The following is a 26,705-nucleotide window of genomic DNA, read 5'->3' on the forward strand; positions in this document are numbered from 1 at the left end:
CACCATTGACCTTTCCGTTCTTCTCAGGATTGCCAGTTCACTCTCTCTCAATATCCATGTCTCGCTACCATATAGCATTGCAGGCCGCACACAGCTCCGATATACTTTCCATTTCATCCTTAGTAAGAATTTTCTGCCATACAACATTTCCCCACATTCCCTGAACTTTGCCCAGCCCAATCTTGCCCTTTTTGTCACCGCTGCTTCACATCCACCACTTCCATTTATCCGATCACCCAGATAACAGAAGTCTGTCACTGTTTCTATGCCATGGCAGAACTCATCATCATGGCCTTCCACTTCATTCCTTCCTTTACTGCATTTCCCACAAACAAAACACTTCGCCAATCTTGTTGCGGCTCTCTTGACATTAGCACATCTTGCATGTAGTAGCCTACCCACTTTCCACATTCCTTGCATTGCATTGAATTTCTCATCACTCTCTTGCCACATATTCCACAGGGATCTACTTTGCTCTCAACAACTGTTCCTTCTGCTCCACTCACCATCACTTTTGTTTTTTCAAGATTCACCTTCATACCCTTGGTTTCAAATGCTTCTTTCCATTTCTCAAACTTTCTCTCCAGTCCCTCCATACTATTACTTGTCAAGACCAGGTCGTCTGCATACAAAATTTCACTCAATAAGCCCTCCCTCACTCCTTCAGTTACAACGTCAACCACGATAGCAAATATCAGAGGTGACAAAACTGATCCTTGGTGTACACCAACCTTCACAAAAAACTCGTTTGAATAATTTGATCCAACTCTCACTTTTGTTCTTGCATCCTCATACATAGACATCACAGCTCTCACTAATACCTCCGGTATACCTCTTTTCCTCATTGCCCACTCCATCACTTTCCTTGGTACTCTGTCAAATGCCTTTTCTAAGTCGACGAAACGCATATATAGTTTTCTCTGCTTCTCTCGGTATTTCTCCTGCATTCTTCTCAATATAAACAGAGCATCCACTGTACCTTTTCCTGGCATAAATCCAAACTGCATATCATTTAATTTCACCAATGTTCTCAACCTCTTTTCTAGTATTCGCTCCACAATTTTCATTCCATGCTCTAGTAGTTTTACACCTCTATATGCACTGCAACTTCTCACATCCCCTTTTCTCTTGAACAATGGAACAAGAGTACTATGCTTCCACTTCTCCGGCATTCCCTCTCCATCTAATACCCTTTGGCTAAGTTGTAGCATTACTTCAATTCCCAACTCTCCACTTGCTTTTATCATCTCTACGCTCACTTCTGATGGACCGGCTGCTTTATGCTTCGCTTCTTTGATTTGATGATGCATGTTTGCTCCAAGCACAGCAGCAATTAACTCAAGTCTGGGGATGCTATGCACAGTATTTTTTGGTACAACCTTAGATTTGCCCATTACAAATGCAATTTTGCAATTGTCGTCTTTAATCATTTTCAGTTAGGATACACATCCTAACCCTTTTTCAGAACTGTCACAGAATGTATGTAGTTCATAGGTATCTACCTCTACATTCCAATAACATCGTGGTATCACCAACTGTTCCAGACACGGTAAGCTGGACACCCATTTTTTCCAACGCTTCATTAATTCATCAAGGATAGCATCATCCCAGTGAGGTACTTCTTGGCATATCTGCTGCAGCAACACACGTCCTGTAAGTAGATAAGGTGCACACATCCCTATTGGGTCAAATATTTGTGCAATTGTAGACCACAATCCTCTTTTTGTGTTTGGTCTTGGTTTAATGTTGACCTTTGGAGCTAAAGTTTTCTTAGAGGGATTCCAGTGTATCCCAAGAACTTTATGCTGTTGCATTCCATCCAGTGAAAGAGGTATTCTCAACATTGGATAATAATCGAGAAGAGTCAAGACACTCCAGCACTTCAGGAGTATCGGACACAAACTTTCTAACTTCAAAGCCTCTAGATTTCAGCAATGAAACTAGCTCTGCAACACTTCTCTTTCCATCTTCCACAGTTTTGTACAATGTCAACCCATCGTCAACATAAAAGTCACTATTAACAATGTCAATCACATCAGTAGATGCCCCAGTTTCATTGTCAGCAGCAGTTTTCTTCAAACAATAATCAGCCATCGACATACTACAATTTAAACCAAAAGGCAGTCTTTTAAATCGATAGGTCATGATCTCTTCAGCTAAATCATGATCCTTGAACCACAAGATTCTCAACAGGTTTCGATCATTTTCGTTTATGCCACACTGCATAAACATCTCTTGTATGTCGCAAGAGAAACCAACTTGAAACCTTCTAAACCTCAATAGGACATTGTACAGCCTTTGTAGGTCATCCTTTCCTTGATGTAAGACAGAATTGAGAAACTGAACCAAACTTAGCAGAACCATCATATACAAGTCTCTTTTTAGCCTGTCTAGTAACAAAGTGTGGAATATAAAATATGCGTCCATCGTTAGATTCAGTTTCAACATCAACTTTCTGAATTTTGTTCGTATCTATGAGCTTCTGAATGGTGTCAACATAAAGTTGCCTTGTACTATCATCTCGCTTTAATAGCTTTCTTTGTTGCATCAATCTTGTTTTAGCCTGACTTTCATTGTTGGGCATATTTAGAACAGAGGTTTTCAGTGGTAAGTCTAAGGAATATCTACCATCCACCTTTCTCACAGAATTATCATAAAGTTTGGCACAAATTAAGTCATTTACAGATGGTGCTGTATCTTCATCATCAGGATTAATTTCAAAATCAGCATTTAGCCATTGCTTCACTTCAGCATGTAACAATTCACATGAATCAGCATTACCATTACATTCAAATGCTGACTCATCAATTTTACTGCAATCATTTTGCATCAAACAAACATTATTTGAGTGAATAGATACACAACTAGATGATTCATCATACCTTGGTCCAGAATGTCCAACCAGAACCCATCCAAACTTGGATAATTTTGCAGCTAGCCGGCATTCGTTGCAACGACGCACTTCTGTCAAGTCCAACAATTCTTCGTAGTCAGTACCAATCAAGAGATCCACATGTTTGCTTTCTATTGAAGGCAAATCTATACCTTTCAGATGAGATAGTTTTGACAACTCAATGGTTTCTTTTGTAGTGGGATTGTTATGCCTAGCTACCTCATTCACACATAAAACATTCCTAACTCCAAACACTTCATCATTTTTCATACCTTTTACATCTAAATCAATTGTGAATCCTTGTTCATGAGTTTGCGCATTTGACGTAGACATACTTATGCTAACCGATTTTTGTTCTTGAACATCCAACATTTTTGCTAGCCTTTTTGTTGCCATTGTTGTGTCACAGCCACTGTCCAGCAGACAATTCACCGTGACTGACTTTCCTGTCACAGGGGATCTCACAAGAACAGGAATAACAGGTAAAATTCTTTTAGTGTAATCAAGCAAAGCATTGTGTGTATAAACATCAACATTTCTATCATTAGTACTGATGCTACTAGACAGAGCATTATTTTTATTACATTGCAGGTTTTGCACAGGCCTTTGACTCTCCTGTTCTGCTTTATGGTTAACACACAACAAATAATGATGATCCACACTCCCACAAATGCGACAACTATACACAGACTTGCAATCAAGTTTTGAATGACCATAATTCAAACATTTATAGCAGCATTTGTTAGTTTTAGCAATGGACCATTTGTCCTTACAATTTAGTTTGCTAAACTTCACACATCTCCACAAGGCATGTACATGCTTATCCATACACCCTTTTACAACACAAGTAAAACCACTCACATTTTGAGAATATGTCTTCACATGAAATTGATTTTCTTGTCTGTCAAATTTATGAAATTTTTTCTTAACATCAGCATTAGGATTGTTGCCTTTGGTATCAACTTTATCAGGTTGCATCAAAGGGTGACATACAAGATTCAATTGTTTTTCAACAAAGCTTACCAACAAGGTAAAACTTGGCATGTTGATGTCAGCTTCGCATAATGACTCAACCAGCTTGTCTTTGCTTCTTTTAGGCATACGCGAAATGATCTTCTTCAAAACACCAGGTGAGTTTAAACTAGACATTTCAGAGGTGTTTTCAAACAAAGTTTTTACATCCTCTAATTCATTCAAATAGGACTGAAAAGAGTCAACTGTCCATTTCACAGACTCATTTCTTGTGATGTGAGAGATGTGAGCTTGTGTCACAGCACAAGAATTGCCAAAGAATTTGTGTAGCTTTTTCAATGCAGTCTCTAGAGCAAGTTTGGGATCTTTAATCCTATCACAGCATTTGATAGCATCAGCCGCCTTGCCTGAGCATCTTGATTGTAAAATATCATAGATTAGGCCATGCTGATCACCATATATTGCATGAACCCTTTCCATGCCATGACAAAATGCAGTATAATTCTTGGGATCACCGTTGAAAGCTACCTTTGCACCACTTTCCATGAACACTTTGCCTGCAAGGTATTGGTCATCAGTGCTCTGGTTTTGCCTGAAGCTTTTTCTTCTATTGCTGGAAGTATCATCAAGGCTCAGATTAACACCACCAAGGTCCTTTTGACCAGGTGAAGGGATAGTAGTATTTGCTTTCAGCACAATTTGCTGAAGCTCAGCATCATCATCAAAATTCCCTTCAACTGTCTTAGAAACCTTAGTACTGCCCTCGTGGTTTGGCATACTAACTGCACTGGAAGTGGCAGCAAGAAGATCAATAGAATTTGTTGGTTCAGCTAACTCTCTTGTTAGCTTTGCTTCCAATTTCTTTTTCTGTAAATCAATTTCTTTTTGTTGTAGCTCAATTTCTTCTTTTTGTAGATCAATTTTTGTTTTTTGTAGCTCAATTTTTGCTGATTCAACCTGACTTTCTGCAACCAGTGCAATTTCCTTTGGGGATAGTTTTTTATATGAAATAAAAGACAAAATTGACCTGCTTGATTTCTTGCTGCTTGCACTATTTGAGGTAACATCAGATCTGCTAGAAAGTTTCGAAGAATTTTTTGAAGACGTTTGTCTCAAATGAGATTCCAATGCTCTTTTGGCTTCAATTGCTTGTTCTTCAATGTTAACATAGGCTAATTGGTTTTTACCATTACATACTGAGTATTCATAGCAGTCAGTTTATCAGTATAATCTTCAATTTTATCTTCATTGTTGTCAGTTGATAAGCTTTTAATAAAAGCACCAGTAGAACAGTACAACACATCGAAACTTCCAGTTACTTCAGTGAATTTTTCTTTTAATTTCATCAAGTCAATTGGGGGTAACATTAATTTTGAAAATTCATTTACAGTTTTGTTAAAATTTCTGTTTAGTCTCTTAACTGCCTTTCCGAAGGAATTTCAATTCCAGCATTAGGTCTAACTACAGTTTCTTCCCCGGAACCAACAGAGTGTTCTTCATTTTGAGAGCTCATATCCTCCTTGAGGAACTGTGTCCTTTACCTATTTAGGCACCAGACAAATGAAATGTTTTTATATTGTTAATTATTGATTCTATTTTTTGTTAAGGCTCTCACTCCTAAGGAGGTTTTCAATCGAATGAGTAAAGTCCAGTCTGATTCAGCACATTTTCATATGTATTTTCAATATCCAGGGTGAGACTATTTACATCCAAATAAGTCAATTCCAGATAGTTAACTACAGACTAGTTTGTCGATAAAAACATTTCTACCTTATGAGACCTTATTCAAATAGAACAACACATTAATTAGATACACATACCGTAATAAACTCATCAATCCAAAGAGATTACGCTAAATTATTATTATTTGTTCTAAAATCCATAGCTCACTGTCAATTCTAATTTCGTTTCGACCACGATATAACGCTTGCACGCTAGAGCCTAAAATCTGGTATCTGGTCATTGATAAATAAAAGAAGTACGTTGTACGAATATTTCACAAATATTGTCGATAATATCGCTTCTCGCAGTACAGACCAGAATTGTATTTTGAAAGGAATATCGTCACCAGTGTTCCCTAAGGTTCAAAAATTGAGAAAATAAACGAAATTCTGTAGACTGTTTCGTGGTCACAAAAAACATTGTGAAATCAAGATTTGGACAGATTTCACGAGTCCTAATTTCTTAGAGGGAACACTGATCGTCACATATTTTTTATAGAGCTAATGCTATCATAGCCTACCTTTTGTGTTAAAATGTGTTTTTTTCTAAATAACTGCTTTTCTGCTTAAGATAGATGCATTTAATGTTCAGAAAGCAGATAGGAAACTATGTTTTCTGCATCTTTTGACACAAAACCGTACAGTATCTCTAGCTCAAGTGGTTTTTGAGATACGCAGATTTGGTATTTTGAGGGAGGGTACAGTAGCCTACTTTAGGGGAGAAGGCCACCCTTAAATCAACTTCAAATTTAAAAAAAGTTTTCAGGAGTTTGTAGGGAACCATAATGAATATCTACTGCTTTCAACCTTGTGCAAAATGTAATTCTCACATAACATTTACGTTTCTTAAAAACTCACTTGTTGTGCACAAATATAGTTTGATAAATAGTTTTCTACCCAGGAACCCAACAGTGAGAATAAATAGTTGCGTTTCTTAAGAAAACTCACTTGTTGTGCACCGGGATAATTTTGATGGATCATTTTTTACTCAAATAACCTACCACCCGCAGCTTTCCCAAGTGAGGCTGTTAAAATGGCCATTTATTGCTTTCAATCTTATTCAGAATACCCGCAGTTCACCTCTGTAATGGAATCTCACTAGCAGGAGTCCACCCTAGTTCGTAATATTGTTGGAATTTGCCAATTTTAAATTACGTAATTGTTTGCTTTTTCCTTTTTCTGAAAGTGGTTTATATACCTCTGCACAAAGCAATTTTAACAGAGACTCTTAATATTACTGAAAATTAACCCAGACTTAGAAGATAACTTTTCAAATTCAAAATCTAAATTCAATTCGAACTCACGAATAAAAGAACTTGAGACTCATCGTGTTACCTTTGTACCATCGAAGCTTTGTTACGCCAGCAGCGTATCTGCTGTTATCAGGGGAATAAACATTTAAATCAACAATAAAACATTAAACCCCTGCAAGTTAATTTTTCTGACAATCTCACCATTTGAAAGGGTGTCCCAAGTAAAATTCAATTTTAAAAGCCACCTTAATGTACACGCAAAGTGAAATCGTGCAAAACTCAAAAAATTTTTCAAATATGATTCATGATTTCATGCCAGCACCAAATGTTTCCGCTTATATGTTTGGGTGCACCTTGCATGGTGAAGAGTATAATTGCCCCTCACGTCCTAAATTGTAAGTTTATTTTGAATGTGCAACAGTTTTCTAAAACAGGCTTTCTAGGTCTTCAATCAATATTTCACACTCTTTTTAAGAGTGCAAGATGTCTTACTGTTTAATTGAAGAATATTTTGAAGATACTTTTCTTAGCCAAACATACTTTTGTTCTGGCTATGCTCTCTGCACCCTACGAAGTAAAAAGTGCTTTGTACTCTTAATTCGTCCATTTAATAACACCAAGTATGTGATGATAACTTGTTTTTAGTACTTGATAGTCATGCTTTGTTTGGCTTTTTTTTGGCTCTTAATAGATATTTGGCTTTTTTATTTTCATTTTGGCTGGAGTTTTAGTCAAGTTTGGCTTTTTTTTGCAATTTTGATCTGGCAACCCTGCTCCAAGGAGGTGGATTCTATAGGAGCACCAAATGGTAGGCCTAAGTGTTTTTTTACCCCAATACCCCCACTGTTTTTTTACCCCACTTGACTATATTATTGCGAATCATGTGGCCGAAATATTTCAATTTTCTTAATTTAAATCTCTGAATAATTTAAATATAATTAACGTTCCGTAACATTTTTATTTCAGTTTTGTTGAAATTTTTCTTTACTGTGGTTTTGAAAATTTATTATTAGGCAGTGGCTATTTGACCGGCGCCGGTCTTTGAATCTGAAACACTATTTGACCGGTCATGACGTCACTATACAGTCACTTTTTTCTTTTTCTCTTTCAAAGCAAAAGACGAGAAGCGCATATAAGTTCTAAATCCGACCATCTCACTCAACTCGTAACGTGGCGCATGCGATACGTCGCCGCCTCCGACTCTAGAGGGACTGAGTTCGATACTACCCGAAAGCGTTCTTTTTTTTTATTTATTTTTTTTAACTAAATTTTGACACGAAGTGCATTTTTTAGTCAGTTTTTAATTATTTTTTATGTCTTTTCAAATGTGAGTAATAAAGTTAGAGTTTTTTTAATTTGCTGGAATTTGAGAATTTCTCTGGGTAATTTTCCGATTGTGGCCGTGCTAACTACTGATACGGTATATAGCCTACATAATTTTTCAATTCAGGCACGTTTTAAACTTTTCAAGGTTTTGCCACGTCTTCCCGTTCATTAACGTGCTGGGAGGTCTATATGTATCGATTTTTGTAGTTAGTATCTTTTTCGTCCCGGACGCGTTAATGACGAAAAATAAAATGATTGATTGATGTGACCGTGTTTGCCGAACGAAGCAATACAATTTTGCTCTCAACAAAATGCACTTTGGGTCAAAATTTAGTTAAAAAAAAAGAACACTTCTGGGTAGTATCGAACTCAATCCCTCTAGAATAGGAAGCGGCGACGTACCACACGCGCCACATAACGAGTTGAATTAAATGGTTGGATTCAGAACTTATATGCGCGCTTCTCATCTTTTGCTTTGAAAGAGAAAAAGAAAAAAAGTGACTGGACAATGACGTAATGACGGTCAAATAGTGTTTCAGATTCAAAGACCGGCGCCGGTCAAATAGCCACTGCCTTATTATTAACAAAGAATCATGGTTTTCTACACATGCAGCTGTTGTGGAGAATCATTAAAGAAGAATAAAGTTGAAAAGCATATCAGCTTTTGTTATGGTTGTCAGTATGTGACTTGCATGGATTGCAATAAAGATTTTTGGTATGTATAATACCGTATATACTATAAAGCTTTGGTAGAGAGTTTGCTTTGTTGAACCATAGAGAAATAAAACAAACTAACTTCAGCGGGTTTAACATGATGTATTCCATACACAAATATGACATAATTAAAATAAACTCAAACGTTTTCAACACGTACATGTGTCCTCATCAGGAATTACATACCGTATCTGCAATATAAATAAAATGAAAATTGTAAGGTAAATTTGACTTTGCATTATAACTGTAACTGTATACTAACGACACTCCAGACTGAACAGCACAAACTGAACGAGCGACACAGGAATGATTACAAGTAAATTATACGGTGGAAACAGATCACATGAGGTGTAAACTACAGGCATTTGACAAACAATTAGAACACACACAAGAGGAACGATGAGCCACAGGCGAATAACTGCCGGTTGAGAGACGGATTATTACGTTTAATTCTTAAGGCTTCCATGATCTTAGTATGAAATTCAGATCTGCCTCGAGAGATGATTTTAAATTGGTTGATCGAGACATTGTCAGTGCACGTTTCACAAGAGGTGATGTGCTCTTTAATTGCACTTTTGGTTGTTAAGTTTGGGTTTAAGTGCTCCCGGCCCTTGTCAAGAAATGTCTGGTTGACATACCAATGTATGTCTGGTTTACGTCACGCAAACAACTAAATTTATACACAACATTCGAAGAAAGAGCAAAAGGGGTAGGCAAATATACTATATTATATACTATAATATATACTATATAAGTTGGTGTAACAGCAAACTTATCATATACCGGTATTGGATGTTATTATGAGAAGGTCTTGCATTGCTGGATGAAGTTTATTGGTGGGCAAAAACAGCACTTTAGAAGAAACAACAAACAAGATTTATTAAACTACTATGGTTTCCAATTGTCATTTTACGATAAACAGAAGCCCTTCTATTGTCAGACCTAATAAAAGCCTTCGTGTCCCCTTCTTTAAATATATATCCCTGAAGTGGACTAACGGTAAATCTTAGGATAGATATTAGATAGATAAAACCAAGCAAGCACATGGCATTTAACATCATACATTAGAGTGAACTTAAAACTATAAACTATGAACAATTTCGGCCATACTCAAGTTAGCCCTTCTCAAGTAACGAAAATAAATGATTTTACAATTGCATCTACATTGAATATAACTGATCTCCACAATGAATTGAAAAACGAAATCCACAAAAATGAAACTGCAAAGGCGAAAGGCACGTCACATGACGGTTAACTATGCGAGGCAAAAGCGGCTGGTGACTTTAAAATGATGTAAAAATGTCAATTTTTGCTGATCGGGGGCTAGGCTACCGTACCAAAGTTGAACTTGACCAATTAGGCGGTTGCAAATATATTTCCTTACCATGAAACTTATAGGCTACCACGTTTAGTTTGCCTTTACATTACATTCAAAAGTTTTGTTGACATCAAAAATTCTTTGACTGTTTTGAATTACAGCATCTGTTTGTTAAAAAGGTGGCAGTGGCTATTTGACCGGCTCCGGTCTTTTAATCTGAAACACTATTTGCCTGGTCATGACGTATTCTTTTTTTCATTCAAAGCAAAAGACGAGAGAAGAAAAAAATGCCTATACGAGTTCTAAATTTAACAATTTTATTTAACTAAGTCCGTGGCGCGTGCGATCTTTCTCGGGTTGGTGTTCGCGAGTGAATGAGTTCGATACTACACCCCAGCGCCTTTTTTTTAAACTAAATTTTGATCCGAAGTGAACTCAATCGTTAGGCTACCATATTTTTGTGCTCAATTTTTAATTCGAGTAGCGTTTTTATGTCTTCTCAAATATAAGTAATAAAGTTAGAGTATGTTTAATTTGCTAGAATTTGTTAATTTCTCTGGGTAATTTTCCGTTTGTCATAAGAGGATGTGATCATATTTGCCAAACGACGCCTTACATTTCTGCTCTCAACAAGTTAGTTACGGGTTAGCCCTAACCCTTTGTTTTACATTAATTCGACATCTAGCGCCTGTTGAATTATCGTGAAATAACGTTAATTGCTCAACCAGGTACCTGTAACAAATTAATAGCTCCCTATGAGAAGATTGCCTCAATTTATGTATACACTAACATAATTTCGGCACAGTTGGGATACTGCAAGCAACACAAAGTCTGACTCTGTTGGATAAAGAACTAGTCAGAATCAAAATCATCAGATGCTGTATCGGAGGATCAGGTTGTCGCGTTGTCACTGGAATACTTGAAGACACAAAACTGCCCGTTCATGAACGCGCGATTCCATGATATGATTGGAAGCATTACTTTTCTTTACTGCTGTAAAACCACTTATCCAATTTTGTACTACTTTTTTAATTTGACCCCGTAGCTTTTCTAATTCTGATTTGTTTCCATCATAAAATTCTTTACAAATTTTGCAAAATACCACCCTAACTTTTCCTAATGTTCCTTCTGTTTGATAACCTATGGCAGATAAATTCCACTTTTTAACTGTATCTTCCTTCACCATGATTTATATTTGTAACGACAACGGTAAACAATAAGCATTCGATGAAAGAATAACTTTTGCGTAACAATTAAGCCAGTATTTATAAGGTTTCAAACTTTTTACAGTTCACAAGAGCATTGTCAGCGCATAAAATAGCTTGTGTGATGCTCTGGGCTACCACCGTGTGACACACAATGAAGAAAAAGTGCATAAAATTTTGTTTGATTAAAGCATACGGCGATTGCCGCCGCAATCCAAGGTTTGTTGATTTGGCGACGGCAATGTTTTTGCCGTCGTAGATGGAAGCTAATTTCGAGGGCTAGATATATTTGAAATATCATGTAAAATCAACAAATAGCTCATTTAAAAAATGATCGACATGACGCAAAGAAGGTGGATGAAACAATATCGATTCTAAAGCCCAAAATGTGTATGCTGCAAAACGGCTGCACGGCTAAAAATGTTTGGAAACTAGTGCCATAGCTTATGCATACAGATGGTCTTGACAACAATCCAATCCATCAATGCATGACAAACATCAACAATCCAATCATTCATTTCATTCATTTCTCTATTGTAAGCTAATTCCTTTCAATATACATATGCCGCTGTGATTTTACAATTCTCTGAAAAGGGCTTTCTTCGAAAAAGACTGTCTCAAAATAGGGAATTCTCTAAATCGGATTCTCTGAATCGGATTCTCCGAATAGTAGCAGACCCGGAAAGGCTGTAGTGAAAAAACCACTTAATGTAAGTCTGAAACGAGAATACTACAAATTGCCAACTCTAAATGACATTTTACCTGAAATGCATAATGCTAAAATTTGTACAGACGAAATCGGTTAGTAGTATACTGCTTAAACGCGGAATGGCCCGTTTCGGTGAGTCCGATTCGGTGAGTCCGATTCAGTTAGTCCGATTTGGTGAGTCCGATCCCTTAACGGGGGATTTTTTCAATTCTTTTTTTAAATTATCGGGTACCGTAGCCTAATTATCATTGCCGTTTTAGGGTAAGGGGTTAGGAGTTAAGGTTAGGGGTTAGAAATTAGGAACTCACCGAATCAAACTCACCGAATCGGACTCACCGAATCGGACTCACCGAATAGTAGCAGACCCACTTAAACGTATCAATCATTTATTTGAATTAAAACCTGAAATCCCAAACCAAATCCAATCTAATGTTAAGTAAAAGCATCGGTTAAGCGTATACCGCTTAAAAGAATAAGTCGGATAAAAGTATCAGGATTTGCTTCACGTTTGCATACTTCATTCATTTAATCATATTGTACCCCAAAGCAAAAAGAGAATATCTCTCAGGTCTCGAAATTTGTACTTTTTTCCGGCGGTCAAGCATGTCCTACCGGTCAAGCATGGCCCTTTCAGCGGACATTTAATATCTCAACCGGACATATTTTTGCATGTAGATTTTGCACAAAATCACACTACAGTATTGTGTACGGTAGTCGTGTTTGTAGAAGAAGATTTTCTACAACAGAATAACTCTGCAATAGTTTATGGCTTAATTAACCGGCCCTGAAGTATACTGAAGCAGATTGCTGGCAAATAAATCAGTGCGTTAATGACAGTCGTGTAATGACGCAATAAACACAATTGAAAACAACAATCCAAATTTCCTTATTACAAAAGCAACTACGATCACTTATTCCGTGGTTTTTGCGTTATAGAATCATTGTGCCAAGCGATTACTGCCGGCGCGGGATCGTAAATCTCCAGCTCAGGACCGTCCAGACAAATGCGCATCAGTGACTCAATAGTGTTAGCCCTCAATAGTGTTAGTGTTAACTAACTAACACAATAGTGTTAGTCTAACACACTCCCTTCTGTGCAGAAATTCTATTTCTATCAGTATCAGCGTGGATAAGGTCGCCACATTCGCCTAAGCACGTGCGGAACCCAGCTGAGACTTGCTTCTCTGTGACGTTTCTTTTTAACAAACGATCAATGTAACGCAATAATCCTCATTGTTATAATTAGAATACATATCCTACCGAAAAGTTCAGACAACTTTATTTTAAGGCAACATTGCAAGGCGTTGAAATGATGTAAAAATGGCTACTTTTGCCATCAGCTCGTTAATCACGCTACTCTAATGTGATCTTTAAAGCAATTGCCTGTACTATTATTGTTTCAGCTCCATATTTGTTCGCGTTAAACAAACAATTGTAACAATTCAAATTTAAAATATATTTTTGCTGCATTAGCTCTATTTTTGTCAAGAATTTTGCGGCGGCCATTTATGACCGACCAATGAGTCGGCTTCGGCGGACATTTGAGGTCATTCCGGAGGTCATGTCCGCCATGACCGCCGGAATTTCGAGGCCTGATCTCTTTTTGTCTGCAATGTTCAAAGGCGAAATGAAGCAAAGGTATGATAGACGCAAGCGATCAAAACAAAGACAAGTGTCTGCAATCCCAGGCCATAATCTTATGTGCTAGACATCGCACTGCAAACAACCAATTTTCGCACAGCTGGGCTTCATTAAAACAGAAGAGCAGACAAAAGGAGTAATCACACTTCCCAATAAAGAAGTTTAAATGCTTTTGATGTCATCCGTCGGCGACTGGCCTTCCAACAAATGGACGCCGACAAATTATTTCGGCTTGAGAGGGAAGCATGTCATAAAGTTTAAACCAGAAAACTTTGGAGAATTTTTTTAAAATTGTTGAATAAAAGTAGCCTACTGTTGTGAAATGCAGTGCGTAATTTCATTTGTGCAGTTTTGTTTAGTTGAAGAACATTGCAAATTAATTATTTTACCAGACAGCGCAAAAGACTTGAAAAAAAAACCTTTGTGATTTCAAAACAAACAATAAGTGTGAGCCATGTTTTTCTACCATACTTCTATTTTTGTAGGCCACATTCCTTTCTCAAAACTACACAGCTGGTAGGCTAAAAATAGCACGCTTGAATCAAAAACTTCAACGTCAAAGTTCGCGTTGTGACGTCACAGAGATCAATGAGATGAAAACAAGTCCGATTGCCGCAGTTTACAGAAAGATGCTTTGATTGTACAAGCTCTTCCCAGTCTGCAAAGCTGGTCTTTTTTACATTGATTCAACGTCTGCAGATGATAAATCAATGTAAAAAGAACCAGTTTTGCTGTTTGGAACATACAGTGTTATGTAACAGAAAACTAGTAAACTCTTTAAAGTTTACCAGAATTGTAAACAGTTGTTGGAAGTATCAGTTGTAATGTGCGTTGCAGCCTAGTCAGCACAGACATCTTCTCAACAATTACGCCATTCTTGACAAATCTTTTTTTAACCAAATTGATTAAACAAATCAATCGTATAATCGTATCAAAACGTCTGGCAAATAGGTGATACGATTAACCGATTTCGTCTGTAGTAAACTTGATGTAAAACAGGCATAATGGCAAATTAAATTAGTTGATCATTCGAGTGACTTAACGACAATGATAACACCTTATGGAAGGTTTCAGTGGCACCGTATTTCAATTCAAGCGCCAACAACAATAATTATGTACCTCCTTGTAACAATGTATTACCCAATGCTGATAGGTTTACCCCTGATGCAAGTCTGCTACTGTTCGGCAAATGCGATTCGGAGAGTTCCCTATTTGGAGACAACCTTTTTCGGAGAGTTCCCTTTTCAAAGATTTTTTGAAAATCCAACGACGCCTTCTGTTTATTTAGAGAATTTTGTATTTTATTCCACAATATCGCTTCATTTGCATTTCAACAAAAAAAAATAAATTGAAATGAAATTTAGCGAAAAATGTTTGAAGTATTAAATTAAAATGTTTGCTAATATATTCAAATTCTCAACTATTACAAAATTTCAAATCCAACGACGCCTTCTGTTTATTTAGAGAATTTTGTATTTCATTCCATAATATCGTTTCTTTTGCATTCAGACAACAAAAAATAAATTGAATTGAAATTTAGCAAAAAATAAAAACTGAGTCAAATTAATTTTGAACTATTAAATTAAAATGTTTGCTCACATAAAGTTGACATGTATCCTGCATCACCGTCCGCATGCAAACTTAGAATATATTCTCGAAACTGAAAGCGGCCATGGCCGCGATTGACCTTCAAAAAGCGATGTCCGCATTTGTCCATCATGAAGTTCCAAGAAAATTTATGCCAGCGGTCTTGTAAGTAAAGTACTTTGCCACTTATCACAAAGGATTAGAAAGCAGTCAAAGCACCCGATAAATCACAATACAAAGTTACACACTGCCTAGCGTCTTTGCTTTAATTGTTAACATTATTGATTGACCAAGCAGCTGATGTCTGATGATAAGCAGGATGCAAGTGACATCACAATACACTTTATTGATGCGATAAATCAGAACAGAAAGGAGTGAAAGCCAGTCAGAGCAGAGGTGCCAGATGGTGTAAAAAATTGGCCAATAGATTTTGAAAATGTGGTGAAATTTGAAATGATTGGGGTGCCGACAAAAATATGCTTGGAACCAGACAAAAGTCTGAACTGGAATTTGAAACCATTTGGTTCCAACAAAAATAAGCTTGGAAACTGACAAAAATCTGGTGAAACCTGGTGTTATTTGAGCAAAATTACACAATTTGATACAAAAAGGTGTAAAAATCCCCAAAAAAACAACAGAAAACAAATCCAACCGCATCTTCTATCTTGACAATATAAAGTTTTCGCCATATTGAGAAAAATATATTTTTGACTTACCATTGTTTTGCCTGGCAAAACTAAACTGTTGACAATCAAAAGTGACAAAAAAGCAATGATTTCTTATGTCATGAAAGCATGTGTCTTTGAGACATTTCCGCTGAAATTATCATTGATGACATAATAATGTTAACAATTCAAGCATAGACAGTGTGTATTGTGATTTATCGTGTGCTTTGACTGCTTTCTAATCCTTTGTGATTATAAGTGGCAAAGTACTTTACTTACAAGACTGCTTGCATAAAATTTTTTCGGAACTTCATGGTGGACAAATGCGGCTGACTATTTGTCTACGCAGGCGTCGAATATGAAGATATCCGTCGCGGCTATATTAATCGCGGCCATGACCGCGATGGCCATCTTCAGTTTTGAGAATATATTCTAAGTTTGCATACAGGGCTGCGATTTTTTCTTTCTTGTTGAACGACCAAAAATTCTGCGTTTGTTTGTCAAATAGTGATATGACGTCACAAGTGTCAGATTAATTACGTAAAGTAACACATGAACGAATTAATTAATAACAGTGAAAAGGAAAGAATATTAGTAACAACACAAACATTAATACCAGAACATGGTTGTTGCTAGATCTTGATTTTGCTGCCTCTGTATGACTTTAGACAGGAGATTTCCGGTACATTTGTTTGAAGATAGAAATGCCAACCATTTGGGAACAGGCAGTCAAGTGCTTTTCGCAACAATGGTTTCGCCAGTGAAATCGGTGGACCACACATGCCAACGAATAGTTCATCTTGAAAAGCTTCGTCAGACAGCGGCCTTAATCGCGAGTCGTGCAGTGCGTAGCTGAAGCAGAAAGACTCGACGATGCATTCGTTGCAACAGCGCACCAGGTACTTCAAGCAGAAGTGCGTGAGCTCACTTAAATCCTGGAAAAATTTTTCCTTTGTGAGGACGTTGTACCAAAAACTTTCAATCGAAGGAAACGGCTCTTTTGATGCTAGGCGCTGATGAAGCTTCCTGATTCCTAATGAGCTTGAACATCTAGTGAAGACGTGCTATCGCCAGGGCCTGACCTTATATTTGCAGATGGAAGCTCACCGACCGAACTTGAACTGCCTGTGCTTGGGCAAACTCAGAAACGTTATCACTGTCTCGTCGAGATAAGAATGTATCAATGCATTGTTCCTTATGCACTTGAACGGGTTTATCTATAGAATTTTATTGTTGAAAAGTGAAAACGTAGTGGGCGCATTTTACAAAGCATGCATTTGCTTACCACTATTAAATTAAACATGTTCAAAATTGAGAATGCTTTGCGACGTTAGGCTACGAAACGTTATGAGCCTGAAGTTTACCTTAATGATGTGCCGAATTGAATAGGCAATGCTTCTCTCGATATCTTCTTCAAACAGATCCCGCACATCACTCGCTGTTTGCTGAACCTTAACCGCTTCTCGGTAAGACCGACCGAAGCTTTTACCATCCGTGTTGTCGGAGGATTCTTTCGTTTTTTAGTCATTATAGGATACTGACTAACTGAAGACTATCCTATCTGTAGTTGGGCAAAGCTATGTTGTTCTTACAACTTGCCTATTACCTTGCCTTGTCCACTCCCAGTGACTACCTACTATTCTTCTAGAAGCGAACTCTTATATATAGCGACCTTTCTTATCTGTGTTTCTGATTCTGAACATCTGGTCAGAAACTAGGCTATTTTCTTGATGTAATTCAAGATTTCCTGCAGATGTCCAGACTTCCCAGCCAGCAAACTTGTTTATACATGTCATGCATTGTGATTCAACGTCTGCTGACGTTGAATCAGTGTAAAAACGACGGGTTTTGCTAGCTGGGTTGTGTGCTTTTGTGAATGTGCAAAATCGCCCATTATGCAATCACAGAAACTCTTTTAGTGGAATGAAGTCGAGTTGCAACTGTGTTTATCTGTCTACTATTCTTTATTCACATTGCAAAACATTTCTGCAATCTTGGAACAACAAGTGCATATGTCGGACATAAATGCAAACTGGCAAACACGTTGACAATTAAAAGTAGCCTAGTTTGGTTATTTTATCTATAAAAGAAACCCGTTGTGTCGAATAGCACGAAACGTGTGTGGCAAAATGTTTGATGGCAGGCATTAGAACTTCGATCAAAGCATTTTCCCGCAGTAATCAAAATGTTCTGGAAGAGAACTCCTTTCCATAAAAATAGCGGCTTTTTTCATCTGTATTTCTGAACATCTGGTCGGAAACTAGGCTGTTTTCTACATGTGAAAAACTTTCATAGCAAGTATCCAACAGTCATTTTACCAGAGCAATGTTGTTAATTGGCTCAAACGGCAAAATACAAACTGGCATAGACGTTGACAACTCAACGTAGCCTAGGTTATTTCATCTATAAAAGAAACCCGTTGTGTCGAATAGCACAAAACGTGTGTTGCGAAATGTTTGATGCCAGGCGTTGGAACTTTGATCAAAGCATTCTCCCGCAGTGTTCAAAATGGCAGCGCTGACGCTTTGGGAGTTTCTCGTGTGAAGCGTCGCTTTTAGACCTTGCTTTGAAGTACCTGGCGCAAGAAAGTTTACGTAAGTCAGCACTCTTATGATTGCATCACGTGCTGCCCCCCCCCGATTGTTCCTCGACCTGACGACATTTAGTCCTCTCTCAGTTTTTTTCCTTTAAAGTTTCCTTTTTTTTCGTTTTTTTTTCCCGTAAGGCACGGCGTTTGTCGAATAGTGATGGCGCGTGTCGAGTGACCTTGTCACCGAAAACGGCAAAAATCGCAGCCCTGTTCGCATACACACGGCGACGAAGGAAACATGTCAATTTTATGGGAGCAAACATTTTAATTTAATAGTTCAAAAATAAAGTTAGTTTGGTTTTTATTTTTCTCTCAATTTCAATTCAATATGTTTTTCTTTGTCGGAATGCAAAAGAAACGATATTGTGGAATAAAATACAAAATTCTCAAAATAAACAGAAGGCGTCGTTGGATTTTCAAAAAATCTCCGAATAAGAAACTCTCCAAAGAAGGCTGTCTCCGAATAGGGAGCTTTCCGAATCGGACTCGCCGAAATGGGCCATTCCGTGATGCAAGACCACAAAGAAATCGTAGACCTCACAGTAAAACTATCTGATTATTTTTGGTGAAGATTTTGTGAGTGGTGTTATATTATTTATGTTTTGTAACTGTTATTTTGTACTGTACAAACACTCATGCAAACAGGAGGGCATGTTATTGTTAATATATTGGATGTTACCCCTTCGCAGGGTTCGACCTTAACTTTTTTTCGCACTGGCCAAACGGACCAGTGGCTCATCATTTGCACTGGTCCGCACGAGATCGCACTGGTCTGTCCCGTTTACTGATAAAAACAAGATTGTCATGGGAAGCACTAGGCCAACTCAGGGAAAACCGCCTTAAAACAACAATAATGAATGGTGGCAATAACATGAAAATATAACTTACAATAGCAATAACAGTAACAACAGTTTATCTAGGCAAGACATTCAATCTACGTTGAGTCTTCAATCTACTTGGGGCTCTTCTTTAATTTCTGAATGCGATGATAGGTCATAATCGGAATCTGATGACGGGACGATCACGGTATCATAATCGGAATCCGATGTGTGTTTGTCTGGCCTTGTAAACACATAGCCAATGTCGGGCCTTCTTGACCTCACAGATGAATCGTTTGCCATGGCAGGTTTGGGGTCGAAATCTTTTATTTCTGTTGACTGTAGCTGGATGGTCAGAAGATCTGTTACGTGGTCAGCCCGGAGCCTTGACCTCAGCTTCGTTTTTCTTACGATTTAACACGTGATGTTGCGATTGCCTTTTTCTTACGGTTTAACACGCACGATTACGTGTTTTGTTGTTTAACGAGAAGCGCAAACGAGAACCACTCACTCTAAACCAGAGGTTGGCAAACTTTCTGTACTTCTTCTTCTTGCTTATGAGGAATATTTTGCTGAAGTTTAGCGAGAGGTGGTTTGTACAGATTAATTACAGTTGTACCATTGATTTCCGTTGCTGACCATTCCAATGCAGAACTAGGGTGGGAGGAAGACACTGGTTTCCATTTTATAGAATCTTTTACAAAAGTGGCAATACCGTGGATTAGGGTGTACCAAAAAAACCTTACTTTCACTGATCTTGCTGTTGGCTGGCAAAAAGTTGTGTTGGCTGGCAAAAAGTTTGTGTCTTCCAAAAACCAGAATCCAGCAAATGCCAGTTCTTCAACAACAAACTCAACTCCACAACCTTATAGGAAAAGACTCATGGACTTGGTTCAATTTGTTCAAATTAGATACAAGTTTTTTAACAGCTAATCCCAAGTTTTGGCACAAACATCTACTGTACTTAAAGGTAAGAAATATAATCAAAGCAATCCCAGTTGTCAATGATGCATCTGAACGAACATTGGGTCTTCTTACTGAATTTTATGACAAACTCACCTGAAATTCTACAGCAAAACAAAACATTTTAAAGATCATATCAAAGGATTGAGAGAAAAACAAGCCACAGTTGCTACATCATCAGAAAGAGTTACTAAAAAAAGAATTAAACTGTACTTGTAAAAACTACAAATCAAGCAACATTGATTTCCATTGATATGATGCATAAAACAATGCATATCACATTACGGCTACACAGGTACCTGACCACTGGTATACCTTTTGTCTTGAGCATTGTCAAAGGAAGTAAAATAGTATTGCTTACTGCATATATATACTAGGGTGGAGTGAAAAATTTTTTTTTTTAAATCAAAAAATCAGATTAACCAAAAGTGGCGTATGGACCTAAAACCAACTTCTGAGAAGGTTTTGGGTTTGTGCCACCTACACCGAGGTGGCCCATAATTTTTAAAGGTCATCCGAGGGTCAAATTTCATGAAAATCCCATAACTTGGAAACCGGTTAAGCTAGAATGTTGGTTTTTGGCTTAAAAGTTCCAGAAGGTCCATGTTTATATATGCTCTAATGCAACTTTTGTCTATTTTACCTATATAAGCTGATAATAATAAAAAATGACGTTTTAGTTTGAAAGCTATGCAACAAAGAAGTGAAAATGCTATATTTGAACTATTTGCACCTATAGTTATGTGTTAAGGCATAATAGGTACAAACTGACTAAGTACTGCTTAAAATACTTTCTAAGTAGTTGGTACAAAGGATATGCAAGCAGCAATCATGGATATGTGACAAACAAACTCAATGACAAAAATGATGTAGCAAAGACTCATATGCAATAATGTTGCAATGCTATTTGACATCAAGTTTCAAAATTCACATCTTTGGTTTCCATGCAATTTATAAGAAACTACTTACAATCAGAGTCGCATTATAAAAATTATCATGTGGTGAAAAAATATTGAAAACCTTCAACCTGAAAGCATCAGCACTATCAAAGTCAGAAAAAATATATTTCTACTCTAATCCATTGCAAATTTGGGCAAGGCTGACTCTGCTTTGGTAAAGACCCTTGATAAAGACCAACCTTAATCCACCACTGTTTGCAATGAGTGTTACAGAAACCATGACATCAACTCATTTATAATTACACATATCCAATAACGATACACAGCCAGGGGCTCCGAGAAGGGGGGGGGGAGTCGGGCAACTTTCCCCCCTAGCATAATATTGTAAAGGAAAAACAAATGCAGAGAAGGATGGATTTGAAACTGCTCAAGTAGGCTTCTTGAATGAGGCAGCTTTATTTTGAATTTCCTATCTGGCCTGGTTACACTTGAAAATGACACAAGCTACAGTTGATCACTTACTCCAAAAATGATATGACCACGAGAGTCAAACCAGCGCTGCATGATCTCGAGCCGGGCGCATAACCACTGAGCTAACACCGGTGGACTTACGCCTGGCCAATGCAGTTTTTGAAGTCAAGGTTCCGTTGGTCAAGCAAAAATAGTAGGCTACACGCTTAGCCAATCGCAGCAGCACCAGTTTTTAAGTTAAAACAATAGAAAATTGATGATGCAGAAATCAGTAGGCTTAACAGGCATCAAATTTTACGTCTTGAAACAGTTTAACAATGCCTACCTTAATACAAGAATGATTCGTTCTTGATGAGATACATTTGAAGTTGCATATGCTATGATCGAAAAATACTTGGAACTGCCTATTTTATTCAAAAATTTTTTTTTTAAGTTGTTACACTATCATTTTAGTGGCAAAAATGGGCCCCCTCAAACGTGCACAAACGAAAAACTACTCATTTTTCCTTCACAATATTATGCTAGGGGGGAAAGTTGCCCGACTTTCCCCCTCTCGGAGCCCCTGGCTGTGTATTGCCATTGGATATGTGTAATTATAAATGAGTTGATGTCATGGTTTCTGTAACACTCATTGCAAACAGTGGTGGATTAAGGTTGGCAAGGATCTTTACCAAAGCAGAGTCAGCCTTGCCCAAATTTGCAATGGATTAGAGTAGAAATATATTTTTTCTGACTTTGATGGTCCTAATGTTTTCAGGTTGAAGGTTTTCAATATTTTTTCACCACATGATATATTTTATAATGTGACCCTGATTGTAAGTAGTTTCTAATAAATTTCATGGAAACCAAAGATGTAAATTTTGAAACTTAATGTCAAATAGCATTGTAACATTATTGCATTTGAGTCTTTGCTACATTATTTTTGTCATTGAGTTTGTTTGTCACATATCCATGATTGTTGCTTGCATATCCTTTGTACTAACTACTTAGAAAGTATTTTAAGCAGTACTTAGTCAGTTTGTACCTATTATGCTTTAACACATAACTATGGGTGCAAATAGTTCAAATATAGCATTTTCAATTCTCCACATTACATAGCTTTCAAACTAAAACGTCATTTTTTATTATTATCAGCTTATATAGGTAAAATAGAGACAAAAGTTGCATTAGAGCATATATAAACATGGACCTTCTGGAACTTTTAAGCCAAAAACCAACATTCTAGCTTAACCGGTTTCCAAGTTATGGGATTTTCATGAAATTTGACCCTCGGATGACCTTTAAAAATTATGGGCCACCTCAGTGTAGGTGGCACAAACCCAAAACCTTCTCAGAAGTTGGTTTTAGGTCCATACGTCAATTTTGGTTAATCTGATTTTTTGATTTGAAAAAAAAAATTTTTTTCACTCCACCCTAATATATACTGTATGTATACCGGTAATTTAAGTTTTTAGTCAATTATATACTTTAATTTTTTGTTTACATTGCCAGACTACTGTGTGATTGTTACATTGCCACTTTAGCCAGCTATAGCAAAAATTTGTATAAACTAATTTTTAGAGTAAATTAACTAGATTTTTTACAACAACGCTATTTTAGGAAATATCTAAAAAACTACATTAGCCTACCTAGACCCATAAAATGTATTAAACACTCATAGGAATATTGGTGTTCTGGAACTTTTGGTGTGTATTAGAGCTTTCTAACTATAGTGGTTTTCAAGTTACGCCATTTTTTAAAAATTTGGGTTGTTTCGTAAAGAAAATAGGCGTCAAACATCAAAACGTCAAACATGGAAACGTAAAGAAAATAGGCGTCAAACATCAATGAAATTTAAAATTTTTTATATTAGCATTAGTTTTGACCCCAAACACAACTTTTTGCCAGCCAACAGCAAGATCAGTGAAAGTAAGGTTTTTTTGGTACACCCTACCGTGGATGTTACTACAAGTTTGTGCAGCCAATGTGTATCCGTGAATTTTCAGAACAGCACTGTTGGTGGCGTGTGTCTCTTGTAGAAGAATAGCCGTTACTTGGTTGGCCTTCACTATTTGTTCTAAGATGTCGATTTTAGACTTGGTCAGGCCTTCCACATTCAACTGCAGCAAGGTGATGCCTTCCCATACGACAACCGAAGTTGCCCGCCCTGAACAGCTATTAGACATGAAAGGCGCATGCTCTGGGTCGACATCACTCTGTACAGGATGGAGTTGCATAGAGTTCTGTGAGCTACAATTGCTGTCTCGATTTGTTGTCATTTGCTTGATTGCAAGAATCAATTACCAGGGCTCACCACTAGGAGGTTGACAACTTGAGCCCCACTTTCTGTACTACTGGGCCAAATCTACAAACTTCCAGTAACGTGCGGCCGCATAAATTTCAACCTATAAACAATCGCCACATTATCCTTAAAATCATGGCGCACCTGAATATTCACATTCACTTTACCACCAAACGCCTGCAGCACATGACGTAATATATGTAGGCTATGTATCAAAAACCTGCTCACAACAACTCACTAGGCTACTGTACCTTACTGACTACCGTAGCTGATGCAATAAACATTACCTTATCATATTTTTTATTAAAAAAACTCAAAACCCAGAAGTGGTCAAAAAAACCCAGATCTAGATGGAAAAACCTAGCGCTGGCATCCTTAGCTACAGCATTTGCTCATGCCAACTGAATACAGTACTGTGGAAAATTACTGCATAAAACAGTTTCGCTTTTGTTACATCATAATTACACATAATCAATGAGTGCTTTCGCTTGCGTCATTCCTCGACAGTGGGGTACATAATTTTGAGTAACGTCAGACCATAATTTTGAGAGATTTTGTAGCGTACATTGGAGTTACCGAGTAATGTCGGGACACATCGTCTCTAATAAGCTGAACTATCGTAAGTCCAAGTTTTTCAAAATTGCGTTTTTGATTGATTTGGTATCTTTATAGACTACAGTTTATTTTGTTAAAGCATCGTAACTCTATCTACTTTAGTTTTGACGATACAGAACGATGAACTATTGTAAATGAATGTACAGCAAACACAGCGTGAACTTTAAAATTCAATTTTCTCAAAACTGCATTTTTGGAGTTACGATAGTTCAGCTTATTAGAGACGACATGTTAAAGGGCTTTTTGTTATGATATAAAATAAATTCATGCATAGATAATGATGAAACTTTAGTTTATGCACTAAAAGTTAAGATTGTTCGAGGGCCGCAAAACGTTTGTCCGCGGCCGCATTTGGCCCGTGGGCCGCAGTTTGCCGACCCCTGCTCTAAACGATCAAACGACATAATACGATGATATTTTTGCACTAGACAGTCGGACCAGTGCGAAACGATTCGTACTGGTCCGCGGGGAACTCTTAGACATTGGCCAGAGGACCAGTGCTAAGATCGAACCCTGCTTTGCATCTGCAACACATGAATGAACTTGTGTGCGTATTATCACGTAACCTTCAAGCGGTCCTTGTTGCGCAATCTGTGTCACCTTTCATTCTGTCAGTTCAGTTGCTATTTATCTCGCCAGGTGAACGTTGTATTAGCCCACATCAAACCCAATAAATCCCTGATTGTGTCTTTCATTAAATAGAGACGACAGCAATCAACAGTCAACACCCATTACAATTGGTATTTTGTTGTGTTTACAATTGTGTAAAGCTTTTTAATGTCGCCATAAAATTTGGTAATTTCTTAATCACAAGCAGAACTTGTTGACAGTGCATATCCTTGTATTAGACTAATGTCATGGTGTAACTTTTTTTTATGATAAGATCAAGGTCTAAAATTGCCCATCACCCAGAAAAATTAACTCAAACTTTCAAATGTGGTATTATTCCAACTCCATTAGAGTGTTTTTGATTTCCTGAATAAATTACATTGTGACCATTTTTCTTTTTTGCCACTACCGTTCCGACGCATTTCAGCCAAATCGAGAATGCTGATCATTAATTTCTTCATTTCTTGCATGACATTATCAAGTTTTTCGTTTTGGTAGAGTGTTCTAACATTCCATGATACGATTTTTTAGGTTTTCTTTTTCTTGGTGTGTTGTCTGTAGTAGCATTAACCCTGACCCGATCCTTACTACGAGGAAGTGGACAAAGATCCAAAGATCAACAACTGTGATGAAAGGAAAGACTAAGTCACCATATCTAATTACATATTGATCAACTAATTCGACAAAATTTCACAGCAATCACAGCAATAACGTCTGACAATACTTAGACACAACAGACAGCAGCCTTAAGCCAAAAGAAAAACGCAGAAAAAACAACACACTGACTTCACCATTCGTCATAGCACATGACTAGGGAACTGTGGTCTGAAACAGCGATACAGCGAACTCACAGTATCAGGCTAAAACAGGTCGTTAATATCTACATTGTGAAGTACGCAACAATTATGCTGCTAAAAGCTAAACTCAATCTATTGCAAAATTATATTTTTATATTAAAATAGGTGTCCTTAATCAGTTGTCACTTACAAGAAATGATCATTACAGGGGAGATGAATACTTAAGTCATACAACCTGCGTCAGTGAAGAGGAAAGATACTCGGCGAGTGGCTATCAATCAAAGCCAAATAAGGGAGAATTAAAGCAACAGGAATGGATTAAAAAGGTCAGTTTACAGATAGCTTACTTTTTGTTGGCTCAACTTGGCTGTGAACTCACCATAACTTACAGTCATCGTCATCCAGATTCGATTTTGTCCCCACCAGTGGGGTGGTCAATTTTTTTCCTTGCCACAATTGTCTTCACCCCTATTCGTCATCTTGTTCTGTTCATCGCATCTTCTTCCTTCAGTCCCAATTTGTCTGCGGCCTAATTCTTTGTCTGTCCTTTCCATGTTATTTTTAGACGTCCCCATTTCCTCTTCTCATCTACCTTCAAAGTCAATAAAGAAGAAAGAAAACCTCCTTTCTTCCTCCTTAGTACATACCCATACCATTT

At 37.4% G+C, this 26,705-nt stretch overlaps 3 protein-coding genes across 5 annotated transcripts in view; 1 reads left to right on the plus strand and 2 right to left on the minus strand.

Moving 5' to 3' along the window:
- Positions 1-1,800: 1,800 nt before the first annotated feature.
- On the minus strand, positions 1,801-2,232 carry LOC145770138 (uncharacterized). Its single transcript, XM_082581725.1, has one exon. The coding sequence runs from the start codon at positions 2,230-2,232 to the stop codon at positions 1,801-1,803; it is 432 nt and encodes a 143-aa protein (XP_082437851.1).
- A 73-nt stretch (positions 2,233-2,305) lies between these two features.
- Positions 2,306-5,232, minus strand: LOC145770141 (uncharacterized). Its single transcript, XM_082581726.1, has 2 exons — positions 5,053-5,232; positions 2,306-4,849 (listed from the first exon to the last, which is right to left on the minus strand). Exons 1-2 carry the CDS (start codon positions 5,230-5,232, stop codon positions 2,306-2,308), a joined length of 2,724 nt encoding a protein of 907 aa, XP_082437852.1.
- A 2,572-nt stretch (positions 5,233-7,804) lies between these two features.
- Positions 7,805-26,705, plus strand: part of LOC145770433 (cell growth-regulating nucleolar protein-like) — an 81,692-nt gene continuing 62,791 nt past the window's right edge. Inside the window, exons 1-3 of one of the 3 annotated variants that reach the window (XM_082582076.1) lie at positions 7,805-7,842; positions 8,740-8,880; positions 26,256-26,373. In XM_082582076.1, coding sequence (XP_082438202.1) covers positions 8,759-8,880; positions 26,256-26,373 — 240 coding nt within the window. In that variant the 5' untranslated portion in view covers positions 7,805-7,842; positions 8,740-8,758. Of the gene's footprint in view, positions 7,843-8,649; positions 8,881-26,255; positions 26,374-26,705 lie in introns of those variants that run through there. The other 2 variants (XM_082582079.1, XM_082582077.1) reach the window with 2 other exon arrangements.

The sequence above is a fragment of the Aplidium turbinatum genome, chromosome 5 (assembly GCF_918807975.1).
Source record: "Aplidium turbinatum chromosome 5, kaAplTurb1.1, whole genome shotgun sequence".
NCBI lineage: Eukaryota > Metazoa > Chordata > Ascidiacea > Aplousobranchia > Polyclinidae > Aplidium > Aplidium turbinatum.

What these genes read in the sequence shown, in the direction of transcription:
- LOC145770138 (XM_082581725.1), bottom strand. Translation starts at nt 2,232, where the DNA reads ATGTTTATGCAGTGTGGCATAAACGAAAATGATCGAAACCTGTTGAGA.
- LOC145770141 (XM_082581726.1), bottom strand. Translation starts at nt 5,232, where the DNA reads ATGTTACCCCCAATTGACTTGATGAAATTAAAAGAAAAATTCACTGAA. An exon ending in TGAATACTCAGTATGTAATG is followed by an intron (nt 4,850 to 5,052) that starts GTAAAAACCAAT and finishes CTATCCCCAAAG; the next exon opens with GAAATTGCACTGGTTGCAGA.